Source organism: Euprymna scolopes, chromosome 7, assembly GCF_053919585.1.
Source record: "Euprymna scolopes isolate OS-2025 chromosome 7, ASM5391958v1, whole genome shotgun sequence".
Classification (NCBI taxonomy): Eukaryota; Metazoa; Mollusca; class Cephalopoda; order Sepiida; family Sepiolidae; genus Euprymna; species Euprymna scolopes.
This window is the reverse complement of record NC_136488.1, coordinates 84,360,926-84,387,846: the sequence shown is the minus strand read 5'-3', so window position 1 is coordinate 84,387,846 and position 26,921 is coordinate 84,360,926. Positions and strand designations below refer to the sequence as shown.

At 34.6% G+C, this 26,921-nt stretch overlaps 1 protein-coding gene across 4 annotated transcripts in view; it reads left to right on the top strand.

The window, feature by feature from the left end:
* Nucleotides 1–26,921, top strand: part of LOC145279819 (uncharacterized) — an 843,773-nt gene that overhangs the window by 684,860 nt on the left and 131,992 nt on the right. For all 4 annotated transcript variants that reach the window (XM_080131190.1, XM_080131191.1, XM_080131189.1 and 1 more), the window contains exons 36-37: nt 4,605–4,713; nt 15,899–16,052. In XM_080131190.1, the coding sequence (XP_079987316.1) occupies nt 4,605–4,713; nt 15,899–16,052 (263 nt within the window). The remainder of the gene's footprint in view (nt 1–4,604; nt 4,714–15,898; nt 16,053–26,921) is intronic.

Here is a 26,921-nt window from a genome sequence, read left to right as displayed (position 1 = left end):
ATTTAAAAGGGGGCTTTTTCTATAATTCGGAGAGTTCAGGCATGCGACCTTGTAACGTCTGATTTCAACTTTTGCAATTGTCGCAGACTGCGATCGGATCTCAACTTTGAAACGAGAGGAGGAAAAGAGAGCGAGAAAAACGGAAAGGTAAAGAGAAAAAAGAAGAAAGAGAAAGATACGTATTAAAATAAAGAGACTGAGAGATTGCTATTTCGCAAGCCTTAGGTGACGAGTTCCCTGAATTTATTGCTTTTGACCTTTAGACATTGTTCACTCTCCTGTTTATATAAGCATCTGTCAATCTGAAACGGCTGATGTGCACTGACATTTCGGAACGAAAATAGCATCAACGTTATTTTACGTGTCTCCCACGAGGACAAGGAAGCGCGGATAGAAGGAGTTTAAATGTAGAGTTCAAGAGCTTCACAAAAAGAGCACTTTGAATTGTGCCACAAGCAACCTCCCGGAGAAAATTAAATAGCGGGTATTGTCACTTTTAATCCACAAGATAAAGAGGCGAACAAGATTTATAGAATATATTGAGAGGTCAATATCAATCTTTCTCGAACAAGAACGCCGTTGTTTAAACGAATTTTACCGTTTGTCTTAGATCATATCGCTTGAATCGTATCATTCTAATGCGCATGTCAGATATTCGTATTTCAGTGTTATGACGTTGGTATTATTTCATCAGCCATGTTGGCAGACATATTGTCAGTAGTTATGTTCTCATATTTTCCGGTTATTTTTGTATTCTTTGTTTTTTCTGTCATTCTATTTTTAAGGAGACGAGAGAAATTCTGTAGCGATGCCTTGTATTTATATACGAGATGTTATGAACTGATACGTCGAGAGCTGAAAAACAGTCCGTTTCAATTATATGCATTCTTTTGGAATACAGTGCTGTAATATAATATCGATGTATCACTCTCTCTCTCTCTCTCTCTCTCTCTCTCTCTCTCTCTCTCTCTCTCTCTCTCTCTCTCTCTCTCTCTCTGTATATATAAATATATTGATTAAGGTTTCTGAGATTCAATAAGTCCTGATGAGACATGAAAAAATTTGGAAATTATGATCGGCCCGCATATATATATATATATATATATATATGTGTGTATATATATATATATATATATATATGCACATATATCATACACACACACACGCGCGCGCGTGCGCATGGTAGACATCGAAATCCTATAGGATAAGGAATTATAATATTTCAAATGTATTCTTTGTCTTACATAGAATAATAAAAATCTTTTGATTTGAAATTTAAGCATTTCACGTCATAAATTTTTGAATTTATTGAATGACTAAAATTATTATATATTATTTCAACCTCAGGGATTTTGCTTAAATCATTATTAGATGTTTCAAGATATATATATATATATATATATATATACCTACTTGGTTTTATCGAGCTTTTACATCTGGTTGAGATTACTTTATAAATATTAATTCTTTAATATTTATAATATACTTTTGTTTTACCATCTTGGATGGTAAATTTAATTGTAATTTTCATTTTATATATATATATATATATATATATATATATATATATATATATATATATATATATATATATATATATATCAGATTAATGGCAATTAAGCTACACAGCTTAATTGGCATATATATTTTAATAATCTACTACCTAGCTCTACCTATGTATTGAGCACTGTTGAAGAAAATACTGAAAAATTTACGCATTTATTATGGTATAATCACGTTGACACGCCGGTTCTCGTCAGATCATCGAAGTTAATCAACGTTGAGCCTGGCTAGTACCAGATGGGTGACCATTTGGGAATTCTAGGCGCTGTATGTGCTTTCCGCTTATCTCGGCATTGTTTCCAGTCGTTCTGAATCTCCATTTGCCACTGGTATTCAACAATTTCGGCTCAGGAGAAGTGTGGTTGCAGATTGCGCAACTCTTGCCACAAAAATTTCACGCGCGGGCACCCTTACCGTTGGTATCCATAGTCTATCAAAAAAGGAAGCTATGCCTGTTATATTTTTTTAACATCGCAGCTTACACAAACCATGCAAGCCGTATACTGAAAGTCCTCTCTCCTTTGTGTTAATCATTAGAACATATCCGAACTCAGTGTTCGAAAACAGGGTCACATGCATGCGATGCACTCGAGTATTCTGCCACCTGAGTCACCCCGCCACATACAAGAAATTCTATCGACTAACATATATAAAGCAAACCACGGTGAAGTCGGACTGTGGAATATATTTTTTCTTTTGAACAAGAGGTACAGTCATCCGACTACTTAGAACCCAAGTCAATGTCTCACAAATAATAATAGAATCATGTCATTCAACAAGCTAACCTAGTGAGCAAATAATAGATTTTTTTTATTTGAGATGTTATGTAATTACTTCCACAATTAATATGTGTGTGTGTGTGTGTGATTAATTACATTTTAATTACTAAAATTCGTTAATCATATTTGCAATGATAAAATTGTCGATAGTTTTATAACACACACACACATATATATACTCATACACACAAACATAGTGCCTTATATATATATATATATATATATATATATATATATATATAAGGTACTATGTCTCTCTGTGTGTGAGTTCGTTCCTTATAGGTTCTAAAACGGCTGGGCCGATTTTTTTAAAAATGTCACACATATATACCTTATGTGCCTGGGAGTCCTTTTCGGTAGGTTTTGTATCGGAATACCTCTAATAAGTATCAAAAGTCGATAATAAAGGAAATCTGATTACAGAAGAAACAGCCTAATTTGGGTCAAAATTAACACTTTCATGCAGCCTACCAACATAACTGCATTTAAGAAATTTTTACAAGCAGTGATTCGGCCTATAAAATCAAGTCAATTCTTTTGATAAGGCAAACGCACGTTCAAAATGAACGCTTCTGTTTAGAGTATAATTGGATCGTTGTACTTTACTTTTGCATTTTAAACTTAATTGAACTCATTATATAAAATTAAAAATAATTTCATAAAGTCAACAGTGGGTTCTCTACATTGCAATGTAGACTACACTGAATTGTGGACTAAGTAACTGCGAGGAGGCATATGAAGCTTCCTCCCAGTGTACAGCAGTTAATTCCTGACTAGAGCAGGCAATCAATTTCACCGATTTCGATGACAATAAAAATATTAGAAGTGTGGAACATTTGTTAATCCTCTTTAAATCCCGAGCAACGTCGGGTCGCCTTGCTATTATATATATATATAATTAAGGCACTGTGTGTGAAAAAGTTTGTTCCCTATGGACTCCAAAACGGCCGGGCCGATTTTTACGAGATTTCATACAAATATATTTTATGTGTCTGTGGATGTTCTTTGATAGGTTTTGTATCGGAATGCCCGAAATAAATATCGATAATTGAAAAAAAAACATTAAAGAAAGAGCAGTCCTATTTTGACCGAAGTTAACGCCCTTAAACAGCCTAACAGTTTTATTACTGCACGAGGTCCGGTGTATAAATTTAATAGTATGTTCTTTTGTAAGACAGGGGCGCGTTCAAGATAGATGTTTTTGTTTAGAGCACAATCGGACGATGCTACTTACTTTTGCATTTTAAATTGTAATTCAAGTAATTATATAAAAAATGTGTTCATAAAAATCAACAGTATGTTCTCTACAGTGCAATGTAGACTACAATGGAGTAAGTTACTGTGGGTAGGCATTTGAGCTTGCTCTCGATGCACCGTGGTGGGTTCGCGACTAGAGCAGGCAACCAATCGATTTGATTTAACGAACGAGCGATTTCACCGTTTTCGATGACATCATTTTTGGAAGTGTGACACATTCGTTGATCCTCATTTAATCGAGAGCAACGTCGGGTCTCCGGATATATATATATATATATTGTTCGTTCGCAGAATGACGAAGACCATTTGATAGATGAATGTTGATGCTTGTTAATATATTTAAAATTCTACTGCTTTAGTCTACGTAACAAGATAATGATTTTAGAACAATTCATTTTAAAATAGGAAAAGTCGGAATTGTTTGCCATAGCAACATTAGATTAGCCACTGCGTTTATTTATCACGTGATTACATTTTTTATGTGTATGTGAAAAATAATAACGTCTATACAAACAGGAAATGTCTTAGCACACACATACACACACATATATATAAGCAGCAACAACAATAACAATAATAATAATAATAATTATAATTATAATTATAATTATAATAATAATAATAATAATAATTATAATAATAATAATAATAATAATAATAATAATAATAATGCGATTAGAACTAACTACATTAATGTTGAAATAGATAAACCCCAGGGAAACAGTAAATGTAGACTGTGACCAAAGATATGGAGAGTTGTCTGTGTGCATGCCCAGCTAGAGAGGGATGGGCTGGGTGTAGGAAAAAGAGGAGATTAGGCAGGAGTAAGGGTAAAATAAAAAAGAGGAAAGAGATAAAGATAGACGGATAGAAAGAAGTAGAAAGATAAAAGTTTTGGTAGAAATATGTTACACTTTTGTCTCGGGCAACACCGAGTAGCATTGCTAGTGTTATAGAATTTTAAAAAAAGAATTTTTTATTATTTCTGTTATTGTTTATTTGTAGGCGTGTGGCAGGAACTAAGTAAATTGGTCCATGAATACACAGTGAAGTACGAGAAGCTCAACGTTATTTCAGGACCGATTTTCGAACCTGGAAATCCTGACGGCAAAAGGTTAATATTTTACTACATCTTCATATGTGGATATGACTTTAAATGTCTTTTTTGCATTTTTATACTTTTTTCGAATATTACTTTCTTTCGAACTTTACATTTTTTTTTTTTTTAGCTAACAGCAACGTTATAGGAAATCCATAATTTTCTTGCTAACTCCTCTAAAGAAAACAAAACAATTTTTTAAACTCCATTGAATAAAAAAAATAATTCCTTCTATCTTGTATTCCTTGTTAGTGAACAATGATTTTTGCGATTTGTTAATTTGCATAATTTTTTTCCTTTCATAAAACAGAGGTTTTGTAATGAGTTTTTCCCTTGCTTATCATCCACGACACATTGTTAACGAGCCCATTTGGGCACTCGATGCTGACTGACAATTTTCAAGTCTTCTAGATTTTTTTCTAATAACATACCTTGAACTGTACTCATCCTCAATTATGTCTCCGTTCACTCGTTGACATATACGCAGATGACACTAGCATCTATGGCAACATTTCAAAGGCCCACAACAATTAAGATCTCACTGATTCTCTCTTTTACGACCTTGATCATTGATGCAATGGGGCAAAAGGCGGTTGGTTCATTCGAATGCATCCAGAACCAAGCTTCTATCTTTCACCACTAACACTCTGATCCTCACTTAACCCCAATTGATATGGATGGCCCTTGTCTCAAAGAGGCATTTTGCTTCCACAATCTTCTGGGATTAACCTTCATTCCTGGCCTGAAATGAAAGACTTACATCAAATTTGTTGCCAATGTTGCTGGAAAAATGGTAACATCATTCTATCGCTCCAGAAAGTAACTGAATCTCGACGCAATCCTCTGTATAAGAGTCAAATATGTACTCAAGTACAGTAGTGTTGCTATATTTGGGATGGAGTTGCTCTGTGCATCCTATCCTGCTTGGACAGAATTAAAAACCAATTTCGAAACCTAATAAGTAAAGCCCTTTTCTCATTCCTGCAACCTCTTTCTCACAGAAGAGATGTTGCTAGCCTGTCCCTGCTGTATTGTCATTTTCATGGCAAGTGCTTGTCTCAGCTTCAACATATGCTCCCTCTTGCCAAACTTGCACAACAAGTACTCGCCTAGCTGCAACCACTATCAACAATTTCCCCTGCTCTCTCTCTGTGCCCAAATATAAAACCAAATTTCGTTAAGGAAGCTTCTTTCCTAGATCTGCTTGTCTGTGGAACTCGATTCTTCTGGCCTGTTTCCCAGTTCACTACAACATGGTTGTCTTCAAGTCAAATTTAAACAATTTCTTTTTGAGACGCCACCTTAAATAATCAAAATTTACCCAATTTACACCACTAACAATTACTAAGCTGTTGTCACACTGACCACTTAACATTCATTAAACCTTATTCTCGAGTGGTTTTCAGGCCTTGATAGATGTAACTCCCTTCCAAAAAATAAAGAATAATATAGCTAGATAGATATTCGCATGTTTGTCTGTATACATTCCAAATAGAGAAAATGTTCAAATCCTAAAACAGAAAAACGAGTGACAGACACACCGACATCATCCATTTCTATACTGGTTGACGATAATGCAAAGATTTTACATTAAATACGAATTCCTCTTAATTCCTATGAATACCTAATTGTGCATCGAACAGATATCATATTAATTAGTTCACTGCACCTTATAACAAAGGGCCGTACAGAATTTCAGTCAGATCGGTCAAGTAGTTTCCGAGAAAAAGTGACACGAACAGACAAACATGCAGACAGACTGATGGAAATATAATATAGATATAATTTTTTAAAAATTGATATGGAGTTCAAGATTAGGATCAGGATTAGGCAAGGATATTCATGTATTACGGGGTGGAACGATAAAAGTGTCGCCCTAAAGAAGACAATACTACAGCTTTATTTTAAAACATTTATTGAAATAATCAATTCAGGTAACTTGATTATGTAGTAGAGCTGATATTTATTCGATGTAGCTGCCTTCAGCCTCAATCACCGCCTCGATACGGATCCGGAACTGCTAGCATGCCTTTTCCACGAGCGCTGATGGGAGCTCGGTGAATACTGGGCGGATGGTGGCGATCAGGCTGGATTTGGTATTGTTGGAGGTCATGTTGGTGATGTTCTCGACGTATGACCAAACGAAGTAGTCCAGCGGGTTCAGGTTGAGGGAGAAGGGGGACAAGTAAGAGAAGAGTACAAAGTTTTAGCATTCCTTCTGAAGTCAAGCCTGGATCTCTTTGGACTTGTGGGCCGGCGCTAAGTTCTGCTGCCACATCCCGGGTCTGCCAGCGGCCACCTGATTGCACCAGGGGATCACGACACTCTTCAGAACATCCAGGTACACATTGGTGTTGGCTTTTAAGCCGACTTCGAAGATGTGAGGTGGCATGATGTGGCCCTCACTTATAACCACACCAAAGACCATAACCGTGGTCGGAAACTTTTTCATCATCCTGGGCACATCCCTGTTATTCGTGGCAATCCAGCGATGCATTTTGAGGTTGCTGACAATAGTCATGTTGTCATAACTTGGATCAGTAGACAGCATTTGTATAGCGGCGCATCTCCGATCTTGCTCGTTGAACATTGTTTCGATTACAGGCATGATAGAAACCTCGTATCGCTCTTGGGATTTGTACACAACTGGTCAACTAGTAGATGGGCAGCAACAAGAAAAGAAAAACATTTTCATCAAACGGAAATGGAATCATGTCATTTCTGGGGCGATAATTTTATCGTTTCACCTTGTACTGAGCAACGACGGAAGTTCAGTGGAATAGTGATTAGACGAGGGAAGTTATGAACTAAAAAATACATTCTTTAAATTAAGCTTTGTGATCTTAAAATGATCGGAATGTATTAAAGTTTTGAGGATCAGCATAATTTCGTGTCTATTAATACTTTATTTTTATCTCATTAAAATCATAGGTAAACATTTTTTAATGGATGCCATGTTACTGATTTTTAAATGGAGACTCGTTGCGAGCCTAGATTTAGAAGTATTTAATAGTTTAGTAGTGTTTCAAAAATCTAGGGCACATTTTGACATTGAATATCTCGAACTATTAAGCACATAAAAACGCATCTGGTATATTCAGAAAGGTTGTAATCTAAAGTTTTTCATGGAATGTTCAGAGAGATTCATTAGTCACACGACACACATCAAGCTGATAGTCAAAATTTTGCCAAACGCGTCCCAGCATTGCGTTGTCAATGGTTGCAACAGCTTCTGTTATCCACGTTCAGATTATCCACGTCTCTTTGAATGGGAGGCACATAGACCAGTCCTTTCACAAATTCTCACAAAAAAAATAGCAGGGTGTGAGATCCGGGAGGCCAGGGCATGATTCAGTTTTTTGAAAATTCAAGCACAGAAAACGTCTTCTCTGGTTGAGTGAACGCTATTACCGGATCTGAAAAGAAATGAACAAAAATAAAGTCTTACAAAAAAACTTGATGCGTTTAGCTTTAAAATGGCACCACTTTCTACGATTCATAGTTAAGCGGATATGAGGATTTAAATGCGTCCAAGACTTTTGGAACACTCTATATACTGAGTTTAATCGCTGTAGTGGAGTAAATGTGGTACAAATGTGTTTTGTTCAGCGAGTTAATTTTATCCATCTTGGGACGGGTACTGTTCAAGTGAAACGCTGTGCGTCTGTCTCTGCTCTATCGTCATTTCCATGGCAGGTGCTCTACTAAGCTTTAATCAATGGTCTCCCTGCAAAATATTTACGGAAAAAGCGCTCGTCTAGATACAATTGATGCCTTCGTTCAGTCTCAAGAGACAATGGACACCCTCTGTAAGGGTAGCTACGCGTGTAATTGTGAGGCAAGGATTGCACAAGCTTCAACCCCACCTCTCCTGAATCGGCATTGCTTGAGTCCAGTGACAAGGAGAAGTGCTAGATGATTGGAAACAATGCCGAGATAAGCGGAGAGCACATCCAGCATATGGAATCACTAACAGTAACGCATTTTAGTATTGACCATACTCAACATTGCTTTAATTCGGTGATCTAACGGGAACCGGTGTCTCAGCGTGAATTATACATACAACCACTGTCAACAATTTCCCTTACTCTCTATCTGTGCTTAAATCTAAAAGGAAATTCCATAAAAAAAAATTCTTTTTTTTAGAACTGCCTGGCTGTATAACTTTATACCGCAGTACTGCTTTTCCACTGACTGCAACATGGTCGTTTTCAATTCAATATACACGAGTTCTTGTTGAGCCGTCCTCTTTACTAATCAAATTCTAACCAATTTCCACCCCTACGCTATTGTCTCATAAATCACATTATCCTCGAGTGGGTGTCAGGCCTTGATAAGTAATGGCCTCGTGTAATCGTAAATTTTTTTCAAACTTCTAAAAGATTTAGCTCTCCTTACCTCCAATACTTTAAATCGGTCAAATCCATCAGCCATGGCGAAACCTGTGAGAAAATAGAAGTTATAATATCGAAATTTAAGGCGAAAGAAAAAAGATTGAAATGATATGGAAGTAATAAGTGTAACGTAATCGTTACATGCCAACACTCGGGACTCACACGCTGTATGCAGTTGCAAGGAAACAAAGAAAAGAAAAGAATTTGACTTTCTTTGCTTAGTTGAAACAACAGGCATTTATTTACAGGTACTTGCAGAATTACGCCTTGTTTCTTGTTCAAAAGTCTTTTCATACTCCAATGTGCTTAACAAGACTTTGTCCGATCATGCTAAGGACACTCCGTCCCTGTCGCTCCCAGGCCACGTATGTAACACATCTATTTCTGTCCTTTTCTGACCACATTTTGCTTTTCTTAGAATTTTTTCTTGCCTTTTTCCTAGCTGTGACATCACCTCGCACACAGCTCGGTCATTTGCATCCGTTGGCTGTCGTACAGCTGCTGCTGTTGCCATACGCGCGTTTGCACTGTGTTATATAAGATCGAATTACGAAATTAAAAATGCTTTTGATAGTTCTTTAAACATGCTTTGTAAAATTAGCGATGTATAAGTTCTATTTATTAAACCTCGTATGATACTAAACCACCTGGTGTATCCCATTATTTTTGCATGCGTAAGCATTATTGTTTCTTTACTTTTTGTAACACGATGAAATACTACGTTTCTGAATTTTTGCGGTGAGGATTGATTATTTGTATTATTTAGAGTTTTCGACCTACTGTTCTTATCTTGATTGTTATTTTCACGTTTCACTTAATGTAACTTCCGATTTTCTTCTGGTGCATCTTATCGAATCTCGAAATCTTTCTGTCAAACTCAGAAATCTGCCCGGAATTCCAGACGGAACCCTTTATTTAATCTACGGGGATAGTATGCTCTCGTTCCGTCAGCCGTGACTGGATAGAAATTGTATTTTGAGTGTCGCCTACACTGAGGATTGAACCTTCAACCTCTACAAGAGTGTAACTTTACAACTACATTTTAACAAATACATTATCCACTACACGACGGGAAACTCTAAGTAGAGAGTTCCTATTTACAATGCCTCCCCACGGGACAGGGTTAGACACCAGGTTCGTTCTTTAACGTGGAGAAAAGGAACAAAAATTAAAAATTGTCTCAGTCGTGAAGGACTTCTCCTCCACTAACAGAAGAAATTGAAGTGCAGCATCTGAAGAACAGATACTACACTGCGATCTCGGCCCAAAGGTCAGGTGTCTCTAAGTAGAGAGTTGAGCATCGAGATGTTCGTTCATATTACATTAAAATCTCTGCCTGTTAGTACAGTTGGAGAAGCAGGAAATAGGGAGGGAATTCAAAATTTAGTCGTTTGAGAGAAGAAACTATTCGAATAGAAATTTTTCCGACATCGAGGAACTCTACAGTGAAGGCGTGAGATTTTGCTACTTGTTGAAGTATTTACGTCGAGGGGATACCAGTGCTTCGAGTTCGTCGAAGCACATTCTATTAAAGTACTTGTAAAACAAGCACAGGAATGCAACATTACGACGATGGACCATAGGTTGGAGCTTGTTTGACAGTGCGGGAGCTATTAGACTGGAGACTTCTTTGGGCACTATCTATTGGAGAGGTTGATGCAACGTTTCATATGTGACAACAGTATTTCATGCATGGGTGAATAGTACTTTAATCATCAATTAGCAAAAGGCAATAACAAATTTTCAGAAAGTTTCATCGGATGTTCTACTGGCTGAGCAAATTGAGAGCAGGCTCAAGACGTTTCCACAAATAGTAGCGATGGAGAGTTTCTAAAGTCAAGGAAATTCACGTTGGGCATCGGTGTGAGCATCATTAACTATCCAAGATTGTTGATAAAGTTGCGCGTGGCAGAGCCATTTGCTGCACTCTTCTCTACAGCGATTGGTTAAACTAGAAATTTGCCAAGATCTACATATTTTGATTGCTTGCGGTTCCCTGCTGCCGCTGCTGCATGCCCCGGGGTGTTGCCGATTTATCCGGGTGTTTGGAGGTGTGTTGAGCAAAAAAAAATAGTGGTAGTAGTCAGGCCGGCTCGAACTCGTACCGCGAAGGAGGAAAAGAACGTGGAAAAAAAACGTGACGTCTTTGCTATTGCGCCCATCTCCAAACCGGAAGTGACGTAGGTTTAAATTAAGGCTAGTCAATCGAAAAGAGGGGATGACTTTCGAAAATATCGGCGAAAAAAGCGATCTCTCCCCGTAGAAAAGTGCCCAGTTGAGGGTGAAGGAATTAATGTTTTGGGCCAATTTTATTTTATATATGTCGTCCGAAGGGCCGATCTTCAAAACGATACCGATCTTGTGAAAATCCATCGCTTCTGTCGAAAATTTTAGGCAGACATACATGCATACATACATCTAAACAGACAGGTGACATTTATATTATAGAAGATAACCAAAGGAGAAAAATTAAAAGAAGTAAAAACACAAATACAATGTTTGTGCTTTTTAGGTCATCAGAAATGACTCGAAAATTTGGTTTGTTTATTTGTTCTTCGATTCGCTATAGGTGAGTTCTATTCTGTTGAAATGAGAAATCATTAGACTTGCATTGGATAACAGATAGCAACACCCGTCGTCTGAAGTGAGAGCTGAATGAAGTCCTCTATTCCACTACAAGATTCACCTAAAAACAGTTAAAGGTAACATCGGCTAAAACGTTGTGAGAATAACATCCAGGATGAAAATAGTTGTTTGAATGATCTAAATAAGATAAATTATCAATCTTTAAAAATTCGAAAGATAATATATTTACGTGACCTCCGTCTGTTTCTCTCCCTCACTGTCTGGGATATAATTAAAAACAAGGATAAAAATAACTTGTATCAAGGAATAGGGGTTTCAATTTTGTATTAGAAGATTTAAAAATAATATTATGAGGTCTACGTTCGCGTCGGACCTTCGTATAAAGACGGCGTTTTATTTCGTTGTGTTTATAACTTGAAAATTGAAAATTATATAAATTAGAAAATAAGACTAGAAATTCTGATAGGGCTGAGATCAGGAATTCGCAAGTATCTTCGTGCATTCTTTAGAGACGACGGATATGTCTGCTAGTTATATCATAAAAAATATAACTAGGTAGGAATGTAAATAATATCTTTCTGACTCGGTAGTTACCGAGGACTGACAGGTGTTTTTGATTAACAAGTTAGCAGTGACGTCCAGGCTGGCAGCGTGATAACTGTAAAAAAGACAAAATGTGAGTTAATTAAAAATTGAGAAGAGGCTCGTGTTCAAGATTTCTCTGTTTCACTCTCACTCTCTCTCTCTCTCTCTCTTTCTCCCTCTCTCTCTCTCTCTCTCTTTCTCATTATATATATATATATATATATATAATGAAGTCGTATTTCTGTCCGTCTGTATTAAGAGGCTCGTGTTCAAGATTTCTCTGTCTCACTCTCACTCTCTCTCTCTCACTCTCTCTCTCTCTCACTCATTATATATATATATATATATATATATATATATATATATATATATATATAATGAAGTCGTATTTCTGTCCGTCTGTTTATTCAAAATTTGGTTAATATATAAAAAAGGTACATCGTTTTACAAGTAGTTTAATACTGAAAACAAATTCTTATGTGCTGTTATTTCTGTATGATATATACTACTACTACTACTACTACTATTACTACTACTGCTACTAGGATTTCAGCCCGCCGTTGCCCGGGTATTTGGATGTGTATGTTGAGCAAAAAAAAAGTGGCAGTAGGAAGGCAGGCTCGAACCCGTAACGCGAAGGAGGAAAAGAATGGGAAAAACGTGACGTCTTTGCTGTTAAATCCACCGCCAAACCGGAAGTGAAGTAGGTTTAAATTAAGGCTAGTCAATCGAAAAGAGGGGATGACTTTCGAAAATATCGGCAAAAAAAGCGACACCTCCATGTTTAAATGTGCCCAGTTGAGAATGAAAAAAATAATATTTTTAGCCAATTTTTCGGTATTTGTCGTCTGAAGCGTCAAGCTTCAACACGATACTGATCTTGTGAAAATCCGTCGCATCGCTCGAAAGTTTTAGGCAGACATGCAAACATACATACATTTATATATTGGTAGCTCAAATTTTTTTACCCAAACCGATTAAAGAGCTCTCCCTTTCTCTGAATACCCTTTATGTAAAATTTCAAATGTTTAGACCAGAAATTGTCTGAGTAATTTGGTAGAGACTGCAGAGGTCAATTTTTTTTTTTTAAATTTGACCCCTATTATGATCCCCTAACATTTTCGGCTCAAATCCAGTTATTAAGTTAGATCCATGTCCAAGGAACCTATATCTAAAATTTCAAGTGTTTAGACTCAAAATTGTCAGAGGAGTTAGGTAGAGTTCTTAAAGGTCAAATCGTTAAACTTTGACCCTTTAACGGCCAAATTTCTGGCCGAAAACCGATCACAAAGATTTTCCAAAGTCTCAGTGCCCTGTATATCAAATTTCAAGTCTGTAGACTGAAAATCGACAGAGTTACTGCCTTCCTACTACCACTTGTTTTTCTTAACACACGTTTCCAAACACCTGGGCAACGCCGGGCATACATGCTAGTATATATACACACACAAAACACCAAGTAAAACGCATTCCATGCATGTTAGCCTGACAATCGTCGGGGATAAAACGCAGATTTTATGTACCTTACTTCCATGTTTTATCATAACTAGGGCTTGGACAACAGCATATTATTTTCATTGTTTTAACTCTTGAGTGTGTATCCGTTGATACTATATATGCTTTTATATAGAGTGATGTGGTTCTCGGTTGATTAACTATGTCTACCTGTGTCGGATATATACTCGAGAGTCATGACAATGAAAGAATATGCCGTTGTCATAGCCCTAATCATAACTTTGATCTACTCACGAATTGAGCACTGTTGAACTAAATACTGAAAACTGGTACATACAATATTATATCTGCTTATAACATTTTATGTGGATACATGAAATTATGTATTTTCTATCTCCCTCTCTCTCTCTCTCTCTCTCTCTCTCTCTCTCTCTCTCTCTCTCTCTCTCTCTCTCTCTCTCTCTCTACGTGCGTGATTGTTAGAAGTTTGAATTCATAGCTAATGATTATATTGAAATCATGAGCTCCCAAATTTCCTACCAAATTTCATTGACTAGTTTTGTCCGATCTGCCAAGCGGTGACAGGGCAAATTCATCCTACATATTAATTCGTTGTATGATTTTTGCAAATTTTTTTATCATTTTCTTTTTTGTTTTTTTTTTTTTTGTTGCTATTCTTTTGCAAATATTATTTTCTTAGATATCTTTTTTTTATTTTGCAAACAGAATAATAAATTAACAAATAATAAAAACAAACGGCGCTCATTAAAAATGAAATTGCAATATCTTACAAATCCAATATCATAATAATGGTGTATCCAATATTGTCGAAAGAAATCGAAGACATCAGCCTTTAATAGTCGATAAAATCTGGCGACAATATTGGGTTTAATTTAACTCTGAAACAATTTCAATTCTCACACGTGGGAATGAAGCAAAAATTGAGGATAAATTCTGAAACATGATATGGCGATAGTTGGTCTGCGAGAATATTCTACACGACAAATGTGTAGAATATTTAAAGCAATTTTACTGGGTGAACAAAAGGACGATACAATAAACAAGTTAATTGTATAGAAAAGAAAAATATTTGTGAAAAACGTACTTCGCGAGAACTTATCTGGCGGATGGAAAGTTCGAGTAACAGCTTGCATTTGCATGTCCTTCTATTCTGGCTCATTTCGTATCGGTGTTGGTTGCAATTCTAGCAGGGATTCGGTGACAAATGATGGCTAATTTGTAACTGCCTTTGTCTTCAGTTTAATAGTAGAAAAAGGACTGGGTTTCTTTAACTGCCGTCTTGGGCATGTGTCACCCAGCCTCAGACGCGTTCTCCTGCTGGATAAAGAAAAAGGCAAAGAGACAGGGTACATTTATGCAAGGGTTTTTATAAGCTACTTCATGTGACCCCTAAATCCTGCCAGCTGAGAGGGACAAGAAAGTAATTCATTAATGATGAAATATTGGGGGGGGGGACATGGATTTTAATAACAATTTTTCAAGTTAACCACTTAAATATAACTAAAAACATTGTACCACGAGCTATTTTTGTGTAGGAAGAACTAAAAATATAACCAGGTCTTCTGCCCAAGAAAATGGACTAGTAACTTACACTAGCTACGAAGAGTCCAACAGGGATTTGTTACAGCCATAACACGTTTGTGTGTTTTGTCTAGATTAAAACAGTATTTTGTATTCTATTATTATAACTCTCGAGTGTCTTGATAAGTCATGACTCATTATCAGAATGATGATTTTATAACAACGTTTTCTTGAACAGTAACACATGAAAATCAGATTTCTCAATTATTGTGAAAATTTGCGAAAGTAGCTTCACTTAATAATCTGTAATTTGTAAACTAATAATCCGATTGAGCTCAAATTTTGTCACATGCTATTTGAAGGTTAGTACTTTATCATATGGATTTATTTTATTATTAATGAATCCGTCTATATGTCGGGCTCAGAACTTATTGGGTGATGTGTTAACAATGAGATGTCCGATAAATGAGGGCTTGCTATAGCCATAACATTTTGTGTGTTTTTTTATTTAAACTTTTTTCTGTGTGATTTTATTATTGTAACGCTTATCCTCCAGTATCTTTTGGTCTTGATAAAATGTCTCATAAGTAAACAAAATTCAAAACAACGTCTTCATCTAGTATAATTTGCTATTTCAGGTTCATCAGTGCCAATTGCAACGTGCTAATACCAACTCATTTTTACGTCATACTACTTAGAAAGTCTTGTTTGGCCAAAGATGTCAGTCTCTGTAAGGAAACTTCCGTTTTGTCATTCGTTTTGCCTCATGTTGAAAAGGACCAAAACTGTCTTGTAAGTATTAACAAAATTAACTTTGTTAGAAACTGGTGCAGCTCTGCCGTTAATAAAAAGGAAAATGATGGCAGTTGCACTGTTATATTATGACCGTCGTGCGAATGACCAGTAAATGTATCATTAAAAATTAATCAATGCAAGAGAGATTACTTTAGATCTTTTTGTTTAATGGATTATTTCCCTTTCGTCATTTCTCGGCCGTTGTCTAATTTCGTAATACGAAAAGGAAATAACATAAACAGACGGAAGGGTTAGTTTTGTTTAGTGCATGGAGCGTTTTCTTGTTTTATTTTAATAACAAATTGGCCAATATTTTCAATCCCTAATTCATTACAACAGTCATGTACTCTGTAATAGGGATGTCTGAGTTTGCTTGGTTTATTTTGAACAAACCTGTGCGAGGCATCTGCTTACTTCTGCCTTAGGGTCCCGGTCTCCTAAATTCACACCTTTGCTATAAATAATGTAGTCATCCCTACTTCATTGTTCTTTGTTTTCAGTTTCCGATACGATATTATGATTTAGATTACTTGACACTTCCATATCTATTTGATTAATTTGTTTATTTAATTGTCCATTGTTCGATGACTGACGTCATATAAAACAAAACTGGTTTTTTTTTCAATATCTTGATCAAATTTTCTTATCCAACTTTTTTCGTTATTATTATATGCTTTTTACACAGGCTAAGAGCCAAAACCATTTTGAATGACTTGGAAAACTGCTCTTACCTGCTAGTTTCTTGTATCTCTACAAAGCCACGATTCGCCTATGCATGGAGTATTGTTGCCACATTCGGGCTGGTTCATCTGCCACTAGTCTCTTGCTCTTAGACAGTCTCCAAAATGGGTCTCTAAACTTATAGGTTCCTAACCATCAATCAAACTCACATCCCTGACACATTGCCGCAATGTTGTATTTATGTGCCTGTTTTACGTGTATTTTAATGTAATTTACTCTGAGGAACAAATGCCCTTTGTGTCCCCCCTCGGTGTAAATACTCTCGATTTATCTGACAAACAGCAAAATCCCAACCCTTCACTGTGGGAATCCCTATATACCGGAAAGCCTTCTAATCTAAATTTTCTCCTGAAACTGCTACTTTGGAATTCCCTCCATGATTCCTGCTTTCCTGACTGTAATTACTATTTGGGACCATTTCTACAAAGGCTCTATGTAAAGAGTTGAACAGCGAGATATCTGTTTACATTATATTTAAATTTCTGCATATTAATACTGTCAGGAAAACAGGAATCACGGAGGGACTTCCAAAGTCTAAGAATTTTAGGGGAAAAACATTAAAGTAGGAGGCTTAGTCTTGTTTGATGGGGGAAATTTTTGAAGTAGAACGCTTTGTCTTCTTTTTACTGAATATGACTAAAAAACATATGTCAGGTTTGAAAGATAAATACTTTAAAAGTGGAATGGACGCAGTGTTTGAGTTTTCGTAGTATGCACGAATATTCTAGAGTTAATATTCTTGCTTCTGTGATTCGCTGAAGGAAATTGTCAATTTGAAAATTTGTCCAATCGGAAGTCGATATGTAAAAGAAATATCCGCAGCTGCTTCTGATGGTTCCCATAGTCTCATTTTGAACATTGTGCCTTACGAATAGATTGTCAAATTGGAAAGCAACATAGAAAAAATTGTTTTCAATTACGTGCGTACACGCAAACACTGTTTCTTGAAATCGCTGTATCAGATGGCATCGCGTGCAAGCAGCGATTCGCTACAAAAACAAATCAATGCTTCGCTTAACACTAGAACGAAATACTTGAAAACAAGCGATTCAAACGTGGACAAGGATCAACAAAATAATTTTCAATCACACACGAGCAAATGTTTTTATTGGAAACTTTATAAGTGCAAAATACGACTACTTAAGAAAATGATCATTAATAGCTGAAAACGAAATAGAACAGGAACTCAAACGCATGCTTATTAAGGATTGGGATAGTAAAGATTGTCTGCTCTTTTGGACTTCCGGTTTCTGCTATCCATTTGACTGGATAATTAGACATGGTCAAGCGGACAAGAACGCCTTTCTTAACATAACTTGAAAGCCCTCTCCTAATTTTATCTCAGAGGAAGATTGTGTGTAAGAATTGAAATTGATTTGACTTTGATTCGAAGTGGGTCGGAGGGAAGAAAAGACACTGAACTGCTATTTGCCGTTACTGAGAAACTGGGTGTCTATTTCCTACTAAGTTAAATATACATTCTAATCTCGTTGAAAATCACGTTGGAATTCTCGCCTCTGAGAGTTAGTATGTATAAAAGGAGTTGCCTCACTACGGGTTAGTGATTAGTTAAGAAGCTAGTTACCTAGCTTGCTAGTCGGTTGATGTCTCTTAGACTGATTACCTCGTTACTGTTGTTCGGCAAACGTTACCAGATAATTGTTACCTTTACAAGGAAAGACTTCTTGTAAGCAACGTCACCATTTCGTTGCAAGCACTGACTGCCTTTCTTACACCCCCCCCTCTTCTTGTTGGTGAAATAATCCCGACAAAAAATATACTTCCCACATTACAAAAAAGTTTAGTTGTATATCAATCTAAATGTCAGTGTGATGCTATGTGGGTCGTACGTTTCAACATCTGGGAGTCAGATTGGCACAGCATGTCACTACGTGTTTTCGAAAGAATAAACACATTGTTGAACACAACAGGGCATTTTCGGAGCACATCCGGGCGCTCACCTATTCATGAGGCATAAATTGGTGCGCACTTGTATGACAATAAAGCATGTGATGAAGCGTATTCGGATGACTGTTTTCGTGTTGTACACAAGGCCCGTTCCAAACAACATCTCACTATTTTGGAGGCCATAACTGTACTAATGCGCAAATCATCGCTTTGTAGGCAAAATGAGCTGTCGCATAGATTTAACAAAAAAAAATGCCTACATTGCGTTATTATGTCTTGTTTCTGCACTTATTTGCAGGCAAGTTAATGTTTTAATTTCTTCCTAGTTTCTGAAATATGGACGATATATCACGGGCTATTCATTCATTTAATTCACCCCGTGTAGCTTATATATATATATATATATATATATATATATATATATATATACTCGGGGATTTTATTCAAAAGTAATGGACTAATGAATTCAACGAGGTTGTTAGATAGTGCTCAATAAAAAGAACTGATAATACTTGTTTATTGTAATATAAACATGGTCACATCCTGCTGCTACAAATAGCCACTTGTTTCAATCAAACAACAGATATCAGGCAGCGACTTGACTATTCAAAAGTTCAATGAATAATGGATTTTTATTTTAGGTAGGAACTCTTTAAAAGTTGGAGTTAAAAAACTTAAAACACAGAACTTTAATTATAAGATGTAAAGAGGGAGGGGGCAATTTAAATAAAGTTAAAAGATTATAATGGAGAGAGTGATTAAGAAGAGAAAAAAGAAATAGAGAAAGAAAATAGAGAGAAAAAATATATATATAATATGGAGAAGAAAATGAAAAAAGATATAAATGGTTATTATAAAGAGAATAAGGACTAGAAGGGAAAAGAAAGAATTATGAGATATAGTTAAAGAGAGAAAGTAAGAATTAATAGGAAGGGAGTCTTAAAAAAAGTTGCCAGTTTATAGAGAAAAAAAATCTGCGTGTCAACCAATTTATGAACAATTATACAATTCAGTAATGAGACACATTATTACAAATAAAAACAGAAAATACAATCTAAGCGTTAGAAATGAACATGTCAAAAAAGACAGCGAATGTATCCAACTAACATATTTATCATCTAACATACGTCCACGAATAATATCAACGCAGTTCAAACATACGTCTACAATTAATTAAGCCCTTTATACTAAATTATATAAGTTTAAAGTTTTCGCGTTTTTATTAAATGAATATATAAGTAAAAAAAAATAATAATGATAAAACAATATTAAAATTATTAATAATAATAATAATAATAATAGTAATAATAAAAATAATAGTAATAATAATAGTAATAATAATAATAAAAACAGAATAAAATTAATATTTATTATCTTTTTAATATAACATATTTAGCCATAAGAGGGGATTAAATAAATTAAATAGGACTAATAATTATAAATAATAATCTAGTAACATTTATGTATATAAAAAGAATACAATACATATATATATACATACATATACACACACATACATATACATATACACATATACATATATATATATATATACATGCATATAATTAAAGGCGTAACTCTATACTATTAAGTTGAAAGTTTAAGCTAGTTAAATATAAATATAAAGTCATATTAAATCACAAATTAATACATTCAAGACAGTATTACTAAAAACATAGATACGAGTACACTTACATATAAATATATTCAGGCAAAAGAAGTAATTAAATCAACAGAATACTCAAAAGTAGCGACACACAGGTAAATAGTAACAAAATTAAAAATAATAAAATACATATGTATATACCCACAGAGAACCAACATACATACAAATATACATATATATATATAATTTTATGTATACACATACATACAAAAAATACACAAACATATGCACACAGTCATATACTAATATACAACAACGCACACACACATATATATACGCACACATAAATATGTATAATTCACATAAACCATATACATAGAAATACATATGAATACAAATTATTTGGCAAGAGTACAGATAGATGCATACACACATAAAAGCATACAAATGGACTGAATAAACACCATCAGGGGAGCACACAACAAAGCAGTGTATACAAAATAATATAGAAATGTATAAATCTAAGTACACACGGTCATAAAATAAACACATAGACACATACATATACACATAGACACACAGGTATATAAGATAGGGGAAGTAAAGAATGAAATCAGGCGAGGAGAAAGTATAATAATAGTATTTTAATACATTATAGAAATCAGTGACAATTTTAAATTTATTTAAATTTTATATCTAAACTAAATTACTTAAAAGATGGTTTTTATAATGTTTGCAATTAATTGAATTTTCGTGCTTCTTATTTAATAATTTATCTCTTTCTCTAAAAGTAAGTATAAATAATTTCTCATAAAGACATAGGTAGCAAGGTGAGTTTAAAGATGAACAGGTTTTAGCTTTCTTTAAAATTTTCCAATTTACTATTGGGGAGTAACCTTGCTCTACTAGTTCATAGTAATATTTAGACAAGAAAGTTCTATTTTTGTACTCATTATTTTCAAAAGAGCACTTGTGACCGGTAAATCTTTCTTTAAAATTGTTATTTGTCATTCTTATGTAATATTTTTTTCAATAAAAATATATTTTTTCTCTCTATTTTCATTTTCTATTTCTTTTTTTTTTCTTATTAATCACTCTCTCTCTCCATTATAATCTTTTAACTTTATTTAAATTGCCCCCTCCCTCTTTACATCTTATAATTAAAGTTCTGTGTTTTAAGTTTTTAACTCCAACTTTTAAAGAGTTCCTACCTAAAATATAAATCCATTATTCATTGAACTTTTGAATAGTCAAGTCGCTGCCTGATATCTGTTGTTTGATTGAAACAAGTGGCTATTTGTAGCAGCAGGATGTGACCATGTTTATATAACAATAAACAAGTATATATATATATATATATATATATATATATATATATATAATGTTAATCATTTACTTTAAATGTATTTGGATTGTATATACAAATTGTATTGGATTAAAAAATCTTTCTCATAAATAGTTTTTTATAATGAAAAAAATCTTTTTTTATATAATTTTTTTTAAAGCGTCTAAGCTTAATGAATGTCTTTTATTGGGTTCCAGAGCATAGTGCAATATAATAATTATCCAAGTACCAAATACAAACTTTTCAAAAGCTATCTATTACAATATTGTTTCATATTGCGACTAACAAGTCTGAAAAATTATGTTATTGCTGCATTTTTAGTCGCGTACTCATCAGATTTTTACCTTAAAAAAATTATGAAAACACCATGTTGGACAACTTACATGGTTCATGTAACCGACACACTCTGCCGTTCCTTCATGTTTCGAAGATTATGATCACGCTGTATTTATTTTAACTTTTATCATTTTCGTTTTTTTTTTGTTTTTTTTGTATTCTTATTGTTATATTTACCATTCTTCTATTTTTAAGTTTTATTAATCATTGTATTTATAATTTAGTGGTATTATTTAGAATTTCTTCATCTTCCATATTCCTTTGAGCTCTCTGGCCATTTACGAGTACTTGTTCCGCCTCTCCGTCTCCTTGATCTTTATTATTTACTCGCTAGGAGTAGTTACACAGGTCATTATTTGAACTTATGGTGTTTTCTGGAGTCTGAGTGAAAACAAGTCTCTCCAAATTTCTGGTATTCTCCACCTCTTTCGATAACCTTTTCAAAAGAATTTGCGTTATCGCAACAGCCGCTTACCATTGATTTCTCGTTGGCAGCGACCATTGGTCTTCACTTGAATTTACGTGGCAATAAGCCTCTCCAAGGTCCCAGTCCTCCTTGTACTCGTTAGACAGAGATCTGGTTAGCGCTTTCTCTCCTCGGTCTTTCCATCCTCCTTGACCCACCTCGCTTATTTTGTGTGGTACCAGTTTCTAATACCCACCCGCATAAAAAAATAATGGAACAAGTTCCTCCACATTTATACAGTCTCAGTTTTCATAGTTCCATGTGGTGTTTCTTTGTGTTTTACAACTGTAGCAGTTTTTGCATATCCAACTTGCGCCTGTAGCTCGTGTGTGTTAGTCTCCGTATTCAAAGGATTCTTAATATTTCAGTTATTTTGATTATTGTTATACGTTGTATCTTCTCAGCAATCTCTCTGATTCCAGTTTCTCCCATTCTTTTTTCAGTTTTTCGGTATTGTTCATAATGCCTCTATTATTAGTGGTGTTATCTTAACTTTATTCAACTTCCATATCTCTTTGAGTTCTCTGGCCAGTTCCGTGTATTTCCTTCTCTGTCTCTTTGATCTTCACTCTGTGGTCTACTGGAACTGCAAAATCTACAATGTTCCACCCATCTTCCTTAATAACTTTCATGATATCCAGTCTTCTTGCTGGGAGTGGTTTATCTGTTTGTATATCCATATCCCACAGGATTTTGTGGCTTTCATTTTCAAGTCCTGTTGTCGGTTTTTGCTTGTACCATTTGTCTGAGTGTTCAAGATGTAGCTGTCTGCATAACTACCAGTGTAATGCCTTACCCACTTCATCGTGTCTAGTTTTATATTTTGGGGGGCTAGTTTGCTACATTCGCTCATGTGGTTTATTGTTTCGTCTCTTTGTCAACAGAGTCTGCATTTACTGTGTTTTTGCGTCTCGTCGATCCTTGTTTTGATGTGGTTTGTTCTGATTGCGTTATTTTGTGCGGCTGTTATTAGGGAGTCAGTTTCTCTGCTTAGGTTTTCTTTTTGTAGCCATGTCCAAGTGTCTTCATTGGTCTCATCTTTTGTCATCCTTATGAATCGTCTGTGTAGCTGCTTCTCTGATTGTTTTTTTTTTCGTCTTATCCCTTGTTTCTTTTTCTGTCTTGTTCGTTTTTCAGTGTCTCTTGGTGTTGTAATTATTGTTTCGGTGTTCTTCATTATGTATTTTTCTAATTATCTGCACAGTCTTCTATACCGACGAGTCCTCTTCCTCTACTTTCCTTTTCACATAGAGCCGGTCAGTCTCATCCTTTGGGTGTAGTTCATTGTGCATAGTCATGAGTTTCCTGGTCTTCTAATCGAGATACCTTAATTCTTCTTTGGTCTAACCTATAAACGGTCCAGAGTATCTTACTAGTGACCTTGCTCATTTCTTTATTTCTTTAATTAGGTTTCTACTATATACAGGGTGTCCGAATAAAATGTATATACTCTTTAAATGACCATAAAACCAACATTAATCATAAGAAAGAAAAGATTCATACATAAAAATATAGAAACGAGTTAATTATCGAAACTGTTCAAATTATTGGCCATTTTGATCCATGAACAGCTGACAGCGTTCACTGATTGAATCGAAAACGTTCCTAATCAGCACAATTGATATATTGGCACATCTTCTTTCAATAGTAGCTTTCAGCTCATTCACTGTTGCTCGTTTTGTGGTGTGAACACTGTGTTTAACATGCCACACCCATCCCCAAAAAGGAGACAAACCTATGGAGGGGTCAAATCCGGTGAGCGTGGACAGTACTCGATACTTCCTCTTCGTCCTGACTATCTGTTACGCAGGTGACTATAAAGATATGCTCGTACGTCATGATGATAGTGGGGAAGTGCTCCATCATGCTGGAAGTGGCATTATTTATTCCTAAACTTGGGAACGTGGTATAGCGTATTCATGTAGCAAGTTGAGATAATTTAAAGAGTATGTACGTTTTATTGGGACACCCTGTAGTTTAGTTTCGAGGAGTTTTCTTGTTCTTCTGGCGTATTGTTTTCCAATTTTCTCTTTCATTTCTGCTGCTTTGATGGCGTCTTCTTGAAAAACTCACAAATATTTGTAGATATCATGTTCACCTAGTGCCTTAATCTCTGTTTGGTTGTATATTACTATACCCTCTGCTGCTTCCATTTTCCCCTTTCTCATGATCAGCAGTGCGCACATTTCTATACCAAGTTCTGCTCGGATATCGTGGTAGAAGATTTATGTTGTGTTTATTAGCGTTTCCTTTTTGGTTTTTGCAAACATTTTTAGATCATCCATGTACATTAAGTGGTTAATTCTTTAATCTGTGTTAGTGATCTTTTGCCGGCTTGGCATTTTCTTAAGGTATTGTTAAGAGGAACCATCACTATGGCGAACAGTACTGATGATAGGGAATCTCTACGACTCATCAGTGAGCTAAACAGAGAGATTCTAAACAACAAGCCATATCTATACATATCTACATATCTATTTAAACATATCTATTTATACATATCTACCTATCTATCTAACTATCTATGTACCTATCTATCTCTTTATCTTCGAACAGACGAATTTTATGGCTAAAAGAAGGGAATGGCAGAAGACAAAATAACCAAGATAGACATGTTTGAAAGTCCAAACAATGAAGAAATAATCGCATAAAACACAAATATATGTATTTTGAAAACGTCAAAACATTGTTAATTCACTGCCTGTATAACAGCAGCCGTATAGTGCAACGGTTAGAAGCTCTGACTGTCGTTTGGGCGATCGAGGATCCTGACTTGAGCTAGTTGCTTGTCTATCCGCACTGATGAGCTGCGAAACAGTACTGTATGTGGATGATTATATATATATATATATATATATATATATATATATATATATATATATATATATTAGACACAAAATATACATGCATAGGGCAGAACCAACGGAGGTGTGAAAATCGTATTATAAATTCTAATTGATTTCGGTAAAAATCATTTTTAGTAAAGAATCATTCTTATTAGCTAAAGTGGACACCGTTATTTCTAACATTAGAATGCTAAACTCGTGAAGGAGAAAATCTATACGTAATAATGTGGTTATATGTGGTTACACTGTCTGTATATATACTGATTGATACGGGATTAGTTAAAAGTTAAAAAAAAAAAAAATATCACGTTTATATTAAGATAAGGTTGAAAATGATAGATTTAATTTGAAATTAATTGCATAACCAGTATGAGGTAAAGATAAATATTAACTAAAATTATTTAAATAAATCCTTTAATTTGTAGTTTTTCTTTTTAAAAAAAATAGCGGGTAAAAGGAAAAAAGGAAAACAAATACATCGGAGTATGTAAATGAAAATTTATACGAAACCAAGGCAAATCGAGAAATGAATAGCTGGACATATAGAGACTAAACTCTTAAAGGTGTCGTTTAGGAGTGAATCAATCAAATAAATTAGCGAGGAAAAATAATTATAAAAATAGAAAAAAAATTGAAAGATTAAATGAATATGAAAATAGAAAATTGTAAAAATATCATTTAATAATAAAAAAAAATGGGAAACTTACTAAGTTCGAAGGGAATCGAAAACAGAAAGAAAGAAAATAAAATGAGGATGAACGAGGTGAGTTCAAACTGCTTGTTCCTTTAAAATAGGAATTATATATATATATATATATATATATATATATATATATATATATATATATGACAAATGTATTTATTTTTGGTGTCTGAAGAGTAGCTATTTTTTTTAAATATTTTTAATGATATAATGTTTAAATTTGTCCAAATTGTTACGAAGCAATTCTAACACGTAAGGAAATTCACGATATCATGTACTTATTTTATATTTTGTTGTCTTGATTTTGCAAAAATATTATATATATATATATATATATATATATATATATATATATAAAAATTACAATAAGTTTACCAAGGTAATCAAAATGGTAAACTTAAAATATATTATAAATATTAAAGAGTTGATATTTACAAGTAAAGTAATCTCAACCAGATGTAAAAGTTCAATAAAACAAAAAGGAAATAGAGCTTATAATATGAACAAATGATTAATAAAACATGTTAAGACATCTTGAAAAAGAGTTAAAACATATTTAATTTTAAAAAAGGATGCACAAGATAAGTGGATAGTCCTTAATCCGCGGAGTTTCGAAGAAATACTCTCCTTCTTATCAGAGGGCAAGAATTAGCAAAATGCAGGATCGGATTTTGCATATAAAAGTATTTAATGAAACTACAAGTAAGTCACAGATCTTACTTGGTTGAAAAAAAGGGTAAGGTAAGGGGAATAGGAGGTAAAAGAAAAATGATAAAAAGATTTCACGTGAATGGATAGTCCGGTGAAGGGTAAAAAATCCAAGAATGGTAAAATCCAAAACGGTCGAATTTAAAATTTCCAATCCAATGGGTAAATTCCAAATGGTCCAAAATGATCCAAAAGGCAGAGTTCCTT